We start from the raw sequence: 16950 nt of genomic DNA, 5'->3' as shown, positions 1-16950 counted from the left end.
CAGAATGTATAAAGATTTAGAACTAGCACTTAATGACCAGCCCTAAATAGATTTTAAAAATCAGAACAATTAAAGTTATTCCAGCTGTTTTGTGCTGAGCTGGAGGCTCTTCCATATTATCAATTACCAGAAAACTGTAATTGATCTGTTTTCTTGGTAGAACCATAATATGTCAATAACATAATATTACAGGTGACCCCAGGAGGTATGCCTCTGCCCTACTGTAGCATCGCCAGTGTAATGTCAGAGCTCGAACAGATGGCAGAAGTTCAGACTAGGCAGCAGCAAATACAAACATTCAATGCTGTAAGTGATCTTAAATCTTGCTTAATTTTAAAATCTCAAATTTATTTTCCTAGTTGTTAAATTATTCTTGAGTTTGGCATTTGTCATATTCATACAGTGCCCCAGCTTTATAACACTGCTCACTGGAACAGGTCCTTATAGCAGAGGCATTTTATACTGAGGGATATACCATCAGTGCTTTGTTTCAATAATGCATTAGAAAAAACATTTAATGATGTGAAATATAATTGATCCTCATAAGCCAAGAATTAAGATTAAGTTAAATAATTCAAGCGGCAATGATACCAAAAATTCAAACACTTCATTGGGATCCATTATCATGTGTGTTATAAAAGGGGCAGCGGTATCTTGATGGGCATTGTAGTAAAGGAACACTATTGATTAGAGCTTAAACAGCAAAATTCCTTTGCTAGTTACCATAATGCCAGTTAGAAGCATATTGTGTATAATATATGAACTGAAGTACAGTGTAATCAAAGATTGCAGTTTTAAGATTAAATAGCACATGTGTTACACTTGTTGATGGAAAGAGATTTCCCACTTGTTTTTGTACAAGTTTTAGGCACATATTCTAATGTCAGTTCTGTTGTTATATTCTCTGCCATTTCCTGCAGTAATTGGTACCAATCAGACTGATTGTTAGGGTCACTCCAACACTTAGTGCTTGAACTCGTTTGTTGTAGCATCAGAATTACTTGGATAAAATAAATTGCAAGATGTCTGAAGAATCAAGGGAAGAAAATAGGGTTTGTGTAATAGTGAATACATATGTGTGTGCTAGTTTATGTGATTGTAAATGCATATGTGCGTGCTAGTTTGTGTGATTGTGAATGCATATGTGTGTGCTAGTTTACATGAAGTCTGAGCAAAGATGGTGTTAGGATTATTTTTGTAGCATATCTTAGAATAGGATATACAGTATATGTACTGTGTTGGGCTATATCTGGGTCAGATGTATTACAATGCTTAAATTCATGTTTAAGTTTTGTTTCTTGAGAATAGGCTCTAAGAGTTAAATTTTATTCACATTTTAAATTTGCCTTGTTTAAAATATTTTCTCGGCTTATTAAATACATTTGGTATTACAAGACAAGGTGGGTGTCATTTAACTGGTTACCAGTTTCTGTAGCCAGTTACCACTAATAAGTGATATGTAAATGGTTATACAATTATTATCACAGTCAAACTGTGTATAGACTTAGCTGCATTCAGTATTTCAACATTTAAAATTTACTTGAAGATGAAGACTTACAGTATGAAGCCTTTCTCTGCATATTTGACATGGGAACTTTTTAAACCCAAACTGGTACATTTTGTGTCTCTGGGTGTACACAGCTGTTGTCTTTGAAATGACACTCAGTTCATATGTATGCAGCTTTATTTTATTGGACAATGTGGCTCGTTTATGATAATATTTACATTTGAATATTAGAATATCTTGGTTAAAAAAGACTTGTAGACTAGATTTCTTTATACTTTAATTTTATAATAATAATTAAAGAGTGTTTGAGTATCATATGTTCTCATCTCCACTCAAGAAAGTCTTTTGTCGTTATTTGCTAGAAAAATAGCAACAAAGGAACCTCACTTTAATAAAAGTAATTATTTGCATCTTTGCAGAGTTTTCAGATTTAACCTTGGATATATATGCTGGAGATGAATGTACAAAAAAGAATTTCGAATTCCATTACCAAATCTTGCATTTAAAAAAGTTTAGCAATTTTTAAATCTTTTTTTATGAAATGAAATTTTTTAAATGTAAATGTGATACAAATAAGTTTTCTTTTCAATATTTAGGCCAATAGGTGGAAGAAAATGGGTATGTCTGTTGTTCCAATTAAGTATGGAGTTCCGTGGAATGGCCAGAACTATGGAGTCCTGATTGCTGTATATAGTCAGGATGGGACAGTTGCAGTGTCTCATGGTGGTGTGGAGGTTGGACAAGGAATCAATACAAAGGTAAGTAGTATTGTTTATTAATGATGCAAAGATGAGGTGTGTGTGGCCATTATGAAATAAGTATTACCCATGTAAAGGTCAGAACTTAGGAATTCTAAGGATGTTTTGGGAATGTCTCAGGTATCCATAATTTTTGGTAGGTTCTGGTTTGTATAGGCTTTTGCAAGGAAGAATTTATGAGATAAAATCCATTCTAAGCCAAAATCTTAAGTTTATATAGAATTCTAGACTGGAGAAGGTCTGACTTTCAAAAGATTCACTGAAATTATTTATTAATTACTTACAAAAATTGAATTCTGTATCAGGAAAAACTATCTTTATCCCAAAAAGTTAGGTTAGTTTCCTTCCAACATGTTCTTGAGTTAGGCAGAACTAAAACTTGACAGTGTTGTGTGACTTTTAAGGTGCTATATTACTCATATCAGGACTCAGGAAAACCACTTGTCATGGCCAGGTAAAAATTGGCTGTTCTGAAGAAACTTCACTACTTACTCATATCTCGACTGAGTAGATGCAGATTCGCACCTAGAGAATAAATCTGCATTGTCTACCCATAATTGGTGCATCAAGCATGCATTGATTATCGATTGCTTTTGCCTATTTTGCCTTCAGTCCAGACCATGTGACAGAAGAAGCTAACATTGTTATTTTACACAGGTACAAACTTGATACTAAAATGGGTCCAGATCATGAAAATTTTATGTTGAAATAGAAGACTGGGGGATTAAAACCCTTCTAATACACATGGTCCCTTACATAAATATATTATAGATAGAAAGGTTTTGTATTCTCAGTAGAGAAATTACAGTTTCTTACTTAACCAATGATTTTTTAAAATGGCATTTGCATTTGTACTTTACTATGATTTAGTAAACATTTTAATGTTGAGATATTTTCCTTTTTCAGTGAGTTATACTCATCTTTTCAAGCTAAATTTGTAATTTTTCATCTGGTTGAATGGTGTTATACTCACCCCAACACTCTTCTGCTTTATTGCTACATTGTCACACCAAAGCAAAGATGGTAGCAGATATTTTTTTAAGTATGTAATTGGTTTTTAGAAGAATGTTGCTAAAATTTAAATGTCTCTGCATACCTTTCTTATCTGCTTATAAAGGACATAATGTCAGGACAAATGCTGAATGGTTGTAATTTAACTGAGGTCATGACCTACCAGTTGTTTTGGCCAATACCTTCCCAATGATTGTCTCCCTTGAGTAGTTCTTTAGAAATGGAGTTTTCACTGAAAAGGATTCTTTAGTTAAAAACTTTGTGAAAATTGCAAAGATTCATGGAGTTCTTTGTTCAGATGTAAGTTAGTGATATTTTTATGTGAAAAGTAATTAAATATCCGCAGGTGTATTCACTTTGTTATGGCACTGTATCAATAAAACTACCCATAACCTGGGGTGAGCGTAACACTAACTTGATGAAATATCAATTTTGACTCGTTCCAGCTATTAACTTTTCACATGTGTAACTTATGTAGATTTTTTATATAGATTTTTGAAAACCTTCCTCACATTAAAATGACACCTAGATTTCTGTAAAGTGTAATTGTAAACACAAAAACCATTAAGAAATCAAGTGCCATGTGTAAAACTGCAGGTTCTCAAGTTACAACCTTGTCTAATATTATATATTTATGTAAAGGGCCATGTATTAAAAGGGTTTTAAACTTCCTGCCTTCACTCCAAAAAGCATACTATATTAATTTGTTTGACCCATTTAGTATCAAGGTTGCTTTGCTTGCATTGTGTTTTTTCATTAGTAGTGAAGAAAGTGTATGGTTTTGGATAAAGTGACAACTGACACAAACATCTGTTGCAGCTCACTTGTCACAGGGAGGAGTGCTTGGAAAACGTTTCCCAGAGCCCTGCATATTACTAGCAGTGTTTCAATATTTTTTTTATCTTACTGTGTATAGGTGGCTCAGGTAGTTGCATATGAATTTGAAATCCCAGTAGACATGGTGAAACTCAAACCGACCACTTCATTTATTTCTGCTGGCAGTGGTCTCACAGGTTCCAGCGTTACCAGTGAACTGTGCTGTCAGGTATCTATCTATCAATTAATCTATCTATATGTCTATCTATCTATCTATCTGTCTATCTGTCTTTCTGTCTGTCCGTTCGTTCGCCCGTCCGTCCGTCCATCCATCCATCCATCCATGTCTATCTACCTGTCTGTATGTCTGTCTGTCTACTTACCTACCTACCTGCCTACATACACTCTGCATATTTACCTTTTTGCATCTCTTTCATTATTCCATGCCTTTTTTATTTCTCAATTTTTCTCATAATTATGTGTCTAGCCACACGGTATTTCAAGTTAACCCAATAACTCCTGGCACCATGTTTATGCGTCATGAGTTGTACCCTACTTCCAAGCTTAGTAGCATGAAGGTCTTTTAAGATACACCAAAGTGGGTGGTACTAGAGAAAAATACAGCTCTACAGTAATAGCAAATAATCTGAACTTTATTCGCATTGCAAAATACAGAAGGAAAAATATATTTTTTGATACATGATTTTTTTATATACCAAAAATGTACCCATTGTCAGAACTGGATTTTGTGTCCAGATTTCAGACTTGTTGGCCTGAGATCTAAGGCAGACCAGTCTAAACTGCACACAAACAGGTGAATCTTTGCAAAAACTTAGGATATGTTGGGTATTAGGAGTAAAATGTGGCCAGGACATAAAAATGATGAGTCCAAGAAGCCAAAAAAAAAAAGAAATAAAGCACTTCAAATTTTACCCCTCTGCACATGTGCAACTGAAATAGCCAATGAAAAATGATTTTCTAAAACAACTAGGCATCTGGCAAAATGAAAATCTCTTGGAATCAGATGTATTTGTATATATTCATAAATAACCCCCAAAATGCATTTTCTCCCCCTGTTTCAGGTGAAAACGACAAATGTCTACAAGGGTTAATAAGTTGATGAGTGTATTTTGATGATGTCACCAAATTGGAATATTTCTTGCGTATTTGATCATTTGTGCATTGATATTGCCCATAAATTCCAAAATTAGCCATTCCTTGGCAATTTGTAAGAAATTTCAAAATCCCTTGTTAATGGGTGAATGTTAATGATGTCACCAAATGTTAATATTTCTTGCATATTTGATCATTTGTGCATCAGTATTACACATAAATGACTGAATTAGGTATTCCTTGATGACTTGTAAGAAATTTCCAAAGGCCTTGTTAAACATTCAAGTTCAGTAATTTAAAGTAAAAGTAGGCCATACATTACTGTATTGACAGTCTGAGTACTACCTACATTAACATTAAATTTTGGTATTAGTTAATCTGAAATTTTAATAGCAGTAATATATTTCCTGCTATTATTACATTGCTTTCATCTTACCTGGTACTAGTCCCCAGTCCAAGGTGAAATTCCCTTTTCCAGTTAGAAATTGGGCGTCTAGGACAAAAATAGACACAGTCTCAGTCCAGTGTCTTAAGCCCCTGTTATTGTATAGAATGTTGTTCTTCTTTTCCTTGGACATTGTGCAGCATGTCACTTTATCATTGGATGCTCAAGATATTTACCAATTCAAGTGTTTTTTTGCATAAAATCAGTTTTATTCATTTGACCTTTCGAACATTCTCCTTGCATTTATTTTAAATTATCATTTTCCATGTGTCATTTTACTGAATATTTTGCATACATGCTAGTTAAGTGGTGTTTCCATAATTTATATTTCTTATTGGTACTGATGTTACGTTAGCTATATCTTGTTGGTACTTGCATTAGGTTAGCTTTTTCTTGTTGGACTGGTGTTGGGTTAGCTTTTTCGTGTTGGTGCTGGTGTTAGGTTAGCTATCTTTTGCATGTACTGGCATTAGGTTAGCTATTTCTTGTTGGTACTGGTGTTAGGTTAGCTATTTTTTGTTGGTACTGGCATTAGGTTAGCTATTTCTTGTTGGTACTGGTGTTAGGTTAGCTATTTTTTTTGGTAAAGTCATTACGTTAGCTATTTCTTGTTGATACTAGCATTAGGTTAGCTATTTCTTGTTGGTACTGGTGTTAGGTTAGTTATTTTTTGTTGGTACTGGTGTTAGATTAGCTATTTCTTGTTGGTACTGGCATTAGGTTAGCTATTTCTTGTTGGTATTGTATTGGGTTAGCTATTTTTTACAGGTACTGGTGTTAGGTTAGCTATTTATTGTTGGTAATGACATTAGGTTAACTATTTCTTGTTGATACCAACATTAGGTTGGCTATTTCATGTTGTTACTGGCATTAGGTAAGCTATTTCTTGTTGGTACTGGTGTTAGGTTAGCTATTTTTTTGGTAAAGTCATCATGTTAACTATTTCTTGTTGATACAAGCATTAGGTTAGCTATTTCTTGTTGGTACTGGTGTTAGGTTAGTTATTTTTTGTTGGTACTGGTGTTAGGTTAGCTATTTCATGTTAGACTGGTGCTAGGTTAGCTATTTATTGTTTGTACTGGCATTAGGTTAGCTATTTCTTGTTGGTACTGGTGTTAGGTTAGCTATTTTTTGTTGGTACTGGCATTAGGTTAGCTATTTCTTGTTGGTACTGGTGTTAGGTTAGCTATTTCTTGTTGGTAATTGCTTTAGGTTAGATATTTCTTGTTGATACTAACATTAGGTTGGCTATTTCATGTTGGTACTGGCATTAGGTTAGCTATTTCATGTTGTTACTGGCATTAGGTTAGCTATTTCTTGTTGGTACTTGTGTTAGGTTATTTTTTGTTGGTACTTTTGTTAGGTTAGCTATTTCATGTTAGACTGGTGTTAGGTTAGCTATTTATTGTTTGTTTGTTCTGGCATTAGGTTAGCTATTTCTCGTTGGTACTGGTGTTAGGTTAGCTATTTCTTATTGGTACTGGCATTAGGTTTGCTATTTCTTGTTGGTACTGGTGTTAATTTAGCTATTTCTTGTTGGTAATGGCATTAGGTTAGATATTTCTTGTTGATACTGACATTAGGTTGGCTATTTCATGTTGGTACTGGCATTAGGTTAGCTATTTCATATTGATACTGGTGTTAGGTTAGCTATTTCTTGTTGGTACTGGTGTTAGATTAGTTATTTTTTGTTGGTACTTTTGTTGGGTTAGCTATTTCATGTTGGTACTGGTGCTGGGTTAGCTATTTCATATAACTTGGTGCTGGCATTAGGTTAGCTATTTCATGTTGGTACTGGTGTTAGTTTAGCTATTTCATTGTGGTAGTGGTGTTAGGTTTTTATTTCTTGTGAGAATGGTGTTAGATTAGTTATTATCATTTCCATTTCTTTGTATTTGTAATTTTCTTTCAGCTCTTAAGCATATCACAAGAAGTTGATAAGCACAGCTATAAAAAGTCTTGTTGGGATACTCACCCCTCTTAGTTGGCATGTTTTAAATGTTCTTGCGTGGACAGATGTCCTTTCTGTGCATTATGGTGAGTTAAGATATGGGAGCCATTGGAGAGAAGGAAACCATCTCCACTTTTCTGGTGGATGCTCTCCACTTCATGGAAGGGACCAGTAATCATCAACGTGTCAATCCTATTTGGGATCAGAGGCACTTCCGAGTACAAAGAAGTTGGCAGCAAGCTGATCCCAAGAGTGATCATTGGTACTTTCTTGAATAAGTAAGTTCCCAACTCACTGATCCCATGAGTGATAAATGGCACTTCCTGGTGTAAGGAAGCTGCCAGCTTACATCAGGAGGGATCAGAGGTACATACCAGTGCAAGGAAGTCACTGTCAGACTGATCTAGCGAGGGTCCAAATAAGGAAGTCATGAACAAACCTATTCCTGGAGGGATCATTATCATTTTTCACTGCAAGAGAGTTGCCAACTTGCCGATCTCAAGAAAGGATCAATGGCTGTTTAAGGAAGAAGCCAGTTCTATCTTTTGGCTTAAGGAAGGTGTGGTCTTATTCTCCTCTCATCAATGGGTCAAGATGATTGATCAGTTTAAGTTTTCAGGATAGGAACTACTCTGCAATTTTTGTTGCTAGGGACCAGACAGTGAACTATAATTTCTAGTGGAGGTAGCTACAATTGCATCAATAAATTTCTTCTCATCTGGTGTTCCCAACTCTGTCCCATGCCAGGCAGGTGATGGAAGGTGAAGAAATGTGTCCATTCTTCTGCCTCCAGATCTTTTTTTTCCACAAAGACTTTGGGATCATCATACTCGAGGATTCTCACCAGTCGGAAGACACTTTTGGAGATGCAGAAAAAGATCCAATATTCTTTTGCTTTTCCACTCAGTCTTGGTAAGGCGCATAGCACAGCAGCCATCACAAGGCTAATATTTTGCGAGACTGCAGACGAGTTGGTCAGTTTCCTTTTCCACCCTATGGCCACAGGTTCAACTGGTAGTTATACCACAAAAGAATATGCATGTTTCCTATTGCACTGGTTTTAAAATTAGGGTAGGTAGGTTTGTTTTGGGTTTTTTACCAGTTGGGGGGAGATGCTGGGGTTGGTTACAAAAAACTGTACTGTTAGCTGACGAGAAACACACAAATTATGTGTGGGGAGCTTCATTTGCTTGGCCAATAGTCTGGATTCAGGACCATCTCGGATAAGAATCTCAGTGGAGTCTGGAGGAAGGAGTTTATGTCAGCAGCTGCCTTACAGATTCGTTGGGAGGAAGTAGGATGTAACCAGGATAGCAAGACACTAGCTCACGCTGTTGCCTGAGCTGTTCTACCTGTGTAGGGATGTCACCTTGAATACTCCTAACATCTTTCTGGATCACAGAAAAGATCTGTTGAGGGTGACACAGATGACTGAGTCCTCATTTGGCAGCTTAATCTCCATAGTGTCCTCTTAAGATCTAAGGGACCAGCAACACAAGTTGTTAGCCACAGGCCCAGGCCTAGTAAATGAGCAAAAAAAGAGCCCTTATCCTGTGAAGTCATTGGACAACCAAGTTCTGCCTTCATGCCCGGATCAAATGATCTATCCACCAAGATCAATTTTTAAACAGGGTATTAGATTGCATTACTCAGGCTAAAAGGTAGTTGATTGCCAAGGTTTACAATACCTGGTATGGAGAATTCTGTAATTGGTGTAGTTGACTGCCAAGGCTTATAACACCAAGTGGGGAGTATTCTGTAATTTGTGTCATTGCCTTCCAAGGGTTATGACACCAAATGGGGAGTATTCTAAAATTGGTGCATATGATTGTCAGGGTTTATGACACCAGGTGAAGAGAATTCTGTAATTGGTGTCATTGACTGCCAAGGTCTATGACACTAAGTGGGGAATATTCTGTAAATGGTGGAGTTGGAAGTGTAATGATCAGATTTGCATCTCTTTGACTGCAGTTGTAGATTTTCTTCACTTTCTTTTTGAAATGAAATATTACTAAATTTCCATTGTAAAGCAGCCTGTAAATTATCTTTAAGTTCTTGATGGGTTCCACCATAGGGATGGACAGAGCTTGTTGGGCACTCTGAGCTACACTGACCAGTCTCTCAGCTGTAATGTCTAGGTGGAACCTTTCATGAGTTCTTGGTCATTATCAAAATTTCTTTATGAATGTCTGAATAACATTTCTTTTGCAGAATCTTAAAGATAGTCATCCTTCTTTCTTTAGTATCAGCTGCAAGGAGTGAAATTAATGTATTATTGGTGGTTGTTGTTGTTCTAGGGTTTAACGCCATTTTTTAGCACAGTATAAGCTATACATGGCGGTCAGTATAACTGGTGGAGGAAGAACCCTGGAAAACCCAGGGAAGAACCACCATCTCACGACTCGCGAGAAGCTACTGGCAGGCTTTCCCACGTACCCACGCTAGCTGAGCCTTGAACTCAAACCCATGCAGACAGGTGAGATGGCAGTTATCCGGAACACTAAGTGCTTTAGACCATTCGGCTACTCAGGGCCCCTGTATTATTGGTGGAAGAGAGTTGCTGCAGATTCAGTTGCAACTGTGATTCAGTCTTTCTCCTTTGTCAACCCAGCTTTCTGGCTGAGAATCAGCCAACTTTGGTAGCCTCAGCATCAATTCAGATTCCTGTAGGAGGTTTGCTTTTCCCCTATATATTTGGTGTGTATAAGGCACTTTTTTGACCCAATTTTCTTATTTTCAGGTGCTCTTATTATACAAGAATAAAATACTAAGTTTATTTACTTTTCTCAAGAAAATAACATTGGTTCCCTGCTATTTTTCCTCACCTTAAATTGCATTATTTAATGCTTCTTAATTCCAATACGGTGATCAGTATTTAATTGGCATTTTTAAGATAATCAGTAACGTCTAACGTACAAAGCAAACTTATGATGCATTGTCTTGGTAAAATAGTCATGATAATCCAAATAAGTATAAATACTGGACCTTTGTGTTCCTTCTTGAATCTGATCAAATATAGTCAGAGTATCAACATGGGCTGTAAAAAAATTCATACACTGTGAAAAACAAGATAGCTATCATTGCCTATGCAGAAACATGTAGTATCAGAGTCACCGTGAATGAGTCAAGTTTAAGAGTGTTTTCTGTTTGGGATTGGAGAAGAATCATAGATGAGGCCATACAGCGACTTTTCAAGAGTGACAATGACAAAGAGGAATTGGATGTAACAGACTAACCCCATCAACAAGGCAAACCACAAAATGACATTTTTAAAGGCCAGCCTTAAAATCATACAGATATTTTTTCAATATTGCCACTTTTCTTCATTTTTTCTTGTATTATATCTTTGAATAAATTATTGGTCATCATTGGGTGCCATGTACAGCAAGGATACACTAGAGAAACATTCAAGCACTGTTTCATTGTGAACAATTCAAAGGTCATGTAAGAAATGATCAGTGCACTATACAAAGATGGCTGACTATTGTTGCATTATGAAAATAGAGTGAAATTATATAGATTTTATGTAAATGTATTTTATCACATACACATTATATGTCATTACTGAGTTTTTCACCTGATTCTGAATTGAAAATTTGGTTGTATATTTGTGCATGTTAAACACACCCATATATATTTTTTGACATAATCAAAGGGAAAAGAAATGGTCAGAAACATCTCTCTTCCACTCAGAGGTACCTCAGATATTTCTGCAGCTGCCATTTCAGAGTGGTTTAGATTAATTTTTAAAAGAATATATCAGTCTTTCACTGAGAGTGGTCTTCAGTTCATGAGAATCAAAGCCCATGAGGTTCAGGATATTGCAGCGTCTTGGATCTTTATTAACCATTCTTCTCTGGATGATTTTATGATGGCATCTTTAGGCCATCTCACTCCATTTTACATTCCTTGCCATTGTGTCATCCCAGCAAATTGTCTGCATGTCATCCAGTTTGCCATAACGTTAATCCCGCAACAGTGTTAAAATATAGTTTTTAAGTAATAAAACTAATTTTATTTATGTAATTCATACCTGCTGTTATTACATAATTCCTTCCTCCATGGTGATCTTTAGTTCTAGTAGGGTGATTTTCAAAAATTGACAGGAGTGACAAAGCCATCAGACTAGGAATGTGTTTATTTTTCTTCTGTTCCTACAATTATTATTTGTAGGAGGGAGTTTTTACCTTGGACTGGGAACTAGTTTCCCCCCCAACTACATATTTAATTGGACTCAAGTATTATATTAATTGAGTAATTGGTAAGTATAAAATGGAGCAAACATGTTTAATCATGATTTGCATAATAATAGAACATATTTCGTGCAATACAATTTGTCAGCAATTTCTTGATAAATGACAAGAACATGAACAATTGCAATTTTGCTTGTTAATACTTGTACATTTGCTAGCATGTCAGAAACAAGGTATGTATATCATTATTTTTAGATCACAAATTTTATAATGTCTGGTACATTTTCTCCTCCACCTATTCCATCTGTAATGTTTAATTTAGGTACAGTGGCTGCCACCTTGGCTGCATACAGAATATAATTTCTGATTGAAAGGGGAAGCGGCTTTTAAAGGGATGTAAATATATACAGTGTGATTCTGCTTTAAAACAATGGTTGGGGTCTATAGAACCTGACCTTATAATGTACTGAACTATGTTAGATCCAGCCAAGTCAGTTAACTGAAGAAAATGATGCATGTGCAAACAAATATGCTCTGTGTGTGTGTGTGTGTGTGTGTGTGTGTGATTAAAGCCAATGCAAAAATACATGCTTTTGATTAAATGAAGACAAAACTAAGCTGAAATACACTTGTGTATTAAGAACTTACATTTGTGTGGTACAATGTTTATGAAAAATCCATGAATCCAAGCATAGCTCAGATGTTATGTATCAGTCACACCCCATTAGAATTCACACCCCATTAGAATTGACACCCCGTTAGAATTGACACCCCATTAGAATTCACACCCTGTTAGAATTAACACACCATTAGAATTCACACCCCATTAGAATTCACAAACATCACATATAAAAAATATGGTAGTCCTTGTTTGATCTGTATCCCATCATCAACAAAAATGTGTTTTTAAACAACGCACTATAATATTCATTGTTGACAGTAGCTTGTAACTATAGTTGTTTACATGCTATATTTACATGTACTTAAATTGGCGGGGCCCCAAGTGGCCGAGTGGTCTAAAGCGCTCATCGTTACAGATCACTGCCATCTCACCTCTGTTTTTGTGAGTTCGAGTCTCAGGCTCGGCTAACGTTGGTATGTGAGAAAGCCTGCCAGTAGCCTGTCGTGGGTTGGTGGTTCTTCCTGGGGTTTTCCAGGGTTCTTCCTCCACTAATTATACTGACTGCCATGTATAGCCTATCTTGTGCTGAAAAATGGCGTTAAGCCCTACAACAACAACAACAACAAGTTAAATTGGCATAGATTGGTATGCTACAGACAGCCATCATCTTGCCAAGGCTACCCAGGGATGAGGCTAATCATAAGGAATTGAAAACATAAACAAATTAAAAAGTTCAACAAACATCACTGAGAGATGGCCCACCTTCAATTAACTTGATGGCCAGATATCCATGGTTTCAAAAGCTTGGAAATTTCATCATTTTCTGCTGGCATTGGTAGCAATCATAAGCATGAACCTTTTCCTACAAAAAGGAAACTTTCACAGCACAATAAATGTGTTGCAGTCACTTTGGAAAAGGCAACAATCCATCAGATTCCATTGCTTTATTTTAGTTTGGTGGTGACTTCTGTTGGTGAAAGGAGCATTGATTTTATTGAAGATCGTAGTTGGCTTGCTTGATGAAGGGTGCATGGGTTAATGAAGTCACCTCTAAAATGCCCATTTGTTATTGTGGTGGCAACATCAAATAATTGTAGAACATTTTTTTTTATTGAGACTGGATTTTTTTTCATTTGCTTAGTATTTATACAGAATGATTGGTGATTTGTAGGTAATTAGTTTTCTTTGAAGTTTAAGCAAAACATTTTTCTGGGTACATTTTAAAAAAAGAAGGAATTAGCCATCATTTGGTCAATTGTAGCAATTTCTGTTCCTGCCGTCAGAGGTTGGTTGATTGCAGCTAATCTAGGAGCATGACTATTTGAATGTATCACAATACACATACAGTACTCAGGCTATTGGAATGTATCACAGTACACATAAAGTACTCAGGCTATTTGAATGTATCATAGTACACATAAAGTACTCAGGTTATTTGAATGTATCACAGCACACATACAGTACTCAGGCTATTTGAATGTATCATAGTACACATAGAGTACTCAGGCTATTTGAATGTATCACAGTACACATACAGTACTCAGGCTATTTGAATGTATCACAGCATACAGTACTCAGAACAGATATCTACATAAGCGGATTAGGAATGCACTGTTAAGATGGGGTGTCAAAATGAACAAAGGATTTGTTTATATGTCTATGTATGTGTGTTTTGGATTATTAACTTAGCTTTAACAATTTTTCAGTCATCTCGCTATGATGTCTGCAGTATGGCAGTTTAGAGTGATGTCTAGCACTGGGGCATCATGCCGCAGACATATGTAGTATGATGTCCCACCCAGTCACATTATCCTGACACCAGGCTAAATGGTCATAACACTAACCTCTTAATGCTGAGTGCCTAGCAAGGCTAGATTTATTAATGTAACAATAGATTGATTCGAGTGCATTTTATATCCAAGTTTGTGGCTTCCTTTCATGGTGCCTTGGAATTTCTCCTTTCCAAATCCAAGACTGTATATACCAGTTTAAACACCCAACAATGCTGCTCCCAAAAAATCATGAGATGGTACATTTTGTTACAGTTTGTGACATTGGTGAAGCCAAATGCAATCCTTGAATAAACTTTTACCTGATATTATTGATATATTTAAGAAGAAATTTTGTTTGTATACAAGAAAAATGTATATGAAACTTTAGGAGCCATGCCACGATCATGTTATATCCCAACTTGTGTTATAATGGAGCATGCTATTGTGGGGTCACACTGTAACGATATTAGTTTGGAAACCAAAAACTAGTTGGATATAGAAAGCGTTAGTTGATGAGAAATGGGTCTGTAACCATTTCTTTCACTTTTTATTCAAGGCTGTAATAAGTGGTTGCCAAGAGATCAAAGACAGAATGGCTCCAGTTAAAGCCAAGATGGATAAACCTACCTGGTTAAAGGTTGTCCAGGAATGTTTTAATGAGGGCATAGACCTTTCAGCCCATGCTTGGTTTAAGCCAGACTCCCCACATATTTTCCAATATAACACATACGGTACAGTATGCACAGAAGTAGAATTTGATGTCCTGACAGGAGATCACCAGATAACGAGAGTGGACTTGCTCTATGACTGTGGAGAAAGGTAAGTGGCTTTAGAAAACATTTTATAATTTGATAGCTCTGCCAACCAGCCCTCTCACTTTCATTTAAAGATCCAAAAAAGTAAATCTATCGGAAGGTGGACATAACTCTCCAAACTCTTCTTTAAAAAGATTATAATTTTAGTGCAGTGTATACTGAGGATTTTTGTTGATTTAATGATTGATACAAGCCAAATTTTTTGTTTTGGGAAGATATCCATAGATTACAGAAGAGAATATCATTGGGGGGGGGGGATTATTGAAATTGATATGCAAGAAATGAATTAATGCACAGTGCTCTCATTCAGCCATTTTTTTTTCAGTTTTTTTTCTTCTCTCATACAGAGGTATTAAAGTTTGGGTTATAAAAGAAGTTAAGCTCTTTAGAGAAATGATGTATAGATTTAATTGTTAAAATAGAGTAAGCCCTTTAATTTTTATAGCAAAATATTTTTCTTATGCTAACATTTTAATTTTCTGAAATTAATATTTATTTAAATAGTTTAGAATCACTTTTTGGGAATAATGACATTTTAAAAATGAGAGTTATATAATGCGATTCTCGCAGTAAATAGTCTCAGTTTTGGTCTGAAAAACAATTTTTGCTTTGTGCATTAAGAGGACATTTTCTGCTGTACAGAGCCAGTCTGCGCAAGCTAAATAGACAATCACTTTGTTACTTGGCTTGTTTTAGCAACAAAAGTTTGTAACAGTTGTCTGTTTGCTGATATGGAAAATCAGATGAGATTGGTCTCCCCTTTGAAGGACTGGTGTCAAGTCCCATTGATAATTAGTGACTATAGAAGCAGATATGAACACTCTTCCAAGGATGTAACCATGAAGAGGGCTTGGGAGGATGTACACATGCTATGATCGGGTACATGTTGAAGAAACATATTTTGCTCAGAACTTTGTTTCCTGTTCCAATACATTACGTGATTATAATACATTAGGAGAATAAATTATCTGTTTGCTGATATGGAAAATCAGATGAGATTGGTCTCCCCTTAGAAGGGCTGGTGAGACAGGGAGTTACTCAGTGTACTCAGAAGTTGTCCCTGACTTTGATCTCCTAACATGTGTGCAGCATCTTTGTGAGATACAAGTTAGCATGTGCAAAATGTATGGATGTGCTTTTGAGAAAAAATTGGTTTATAGACAAAAATAGTCCAGTAGAAATAAAGTAATCCTTGTCAGAAGGAAGCTGTTGAGAAGCTGGACAAGAAATCATTTGTGCTGGTGATATAGTTCCCACCAGGTCAAACAGAGGCCTCTGGGATGAAGGTCGCTGTTGATAATAGCCCCACCAGGTCAAACAGAGGCCTCTGGGATAAAGGTCGCTGTTGATAATAGCCCCACCAGGTCAAACAGAGGCCTCTGGGATGAAGGTCGCTGAGATAGAAGTTTGATTTTGTCATCTATGATCCCCATACCACAGTAGGAATGTATTCACTCAGGGACTGATAGCATTTGAATGCCATTCTAGGAAAGATTGCCCTAACATCATGAGTGGATTTGTGTAAGAAATTTGGTTGGTCTTGGGTTATTTTCTTGTAGCAGAGAACATAGCAGATCAAGGATGACAGTTTGAATGAAAATATTGCTTTTATATAACTGTCTTAATGATGTTGTGTGTCTGTCCGTCCGTCTGTTAAATCATGTCCACACAATAACTTGAGCTATGCACTATCCACATTTACCATACTTTGTGGTGGCTAGCAATTGTGGTAAGGAAAAACCTCTTTAATTTTTGTGTTCAAAAGGTTGGAGGTCAGGGTCACTGTAACTGAAAGGAGACATATTGTTTCTGCTCAATATCATTAGTACTAGATAACCTGGCCAAACTTAGTGTATTACTTATATTTTGGATGAGGAAGAAGCCTATGATCTTATGGTCAATTAATTTAAACATTTATGTTCTTTTTCTCTGTTGAAATAGGCCATG

At 36.1% G+C, this 16950-nt stretch overlaps 1 protein-coding gene across 1 annotated transcript in view; it reads left to right on the top strand.

Moving 5' to 3' along the window:
* The window catches only part of LOC149792517 (uncharacterized), a 155811-nt gene that overhangs the window by 108885 nt on the left and 29976 nt on the right, over positions 1-16950 (top strand). Inside the window, exons 25-28 of the mRNA XM_089971138.1 lie at positions 193-306; positions 2104-2265; positions 4193-4321; positions 14745-15007. Of these exons, the coding sequence (XP_089827264.1) occupies positions 193-306; positions 2104-2265; positions 4193-4321; positions 14745-15007 (668 nt within the window). The remainder of the gene's footprint in view (positions 1-192; positions 307-2103; positions 2266-4192; positions 4322-14744; positions 15008-16950) is intronic.

This window comes from Sinohyriopsis cumingii, chromosome 9, assembly GCF_028554795.1.
Source record: "Sinohyriopsis cumingii isolate HCF-2022 chromosome 9, ASM2855479v2, whole genome shotgun sequence".
Classification (NCBI taxonomy): Eukaryota; Metazoa; Mollusca; class Bivalvia; order Unionida; family Unionidae; genus Sinohyriopsis; species Sinohyriopsis cumingii.
The sequence above is the reverse complement of the archived record's forward strand: the minus strand, read 5'-3'. Positions and strand labels throughout refer to the sequence as shown.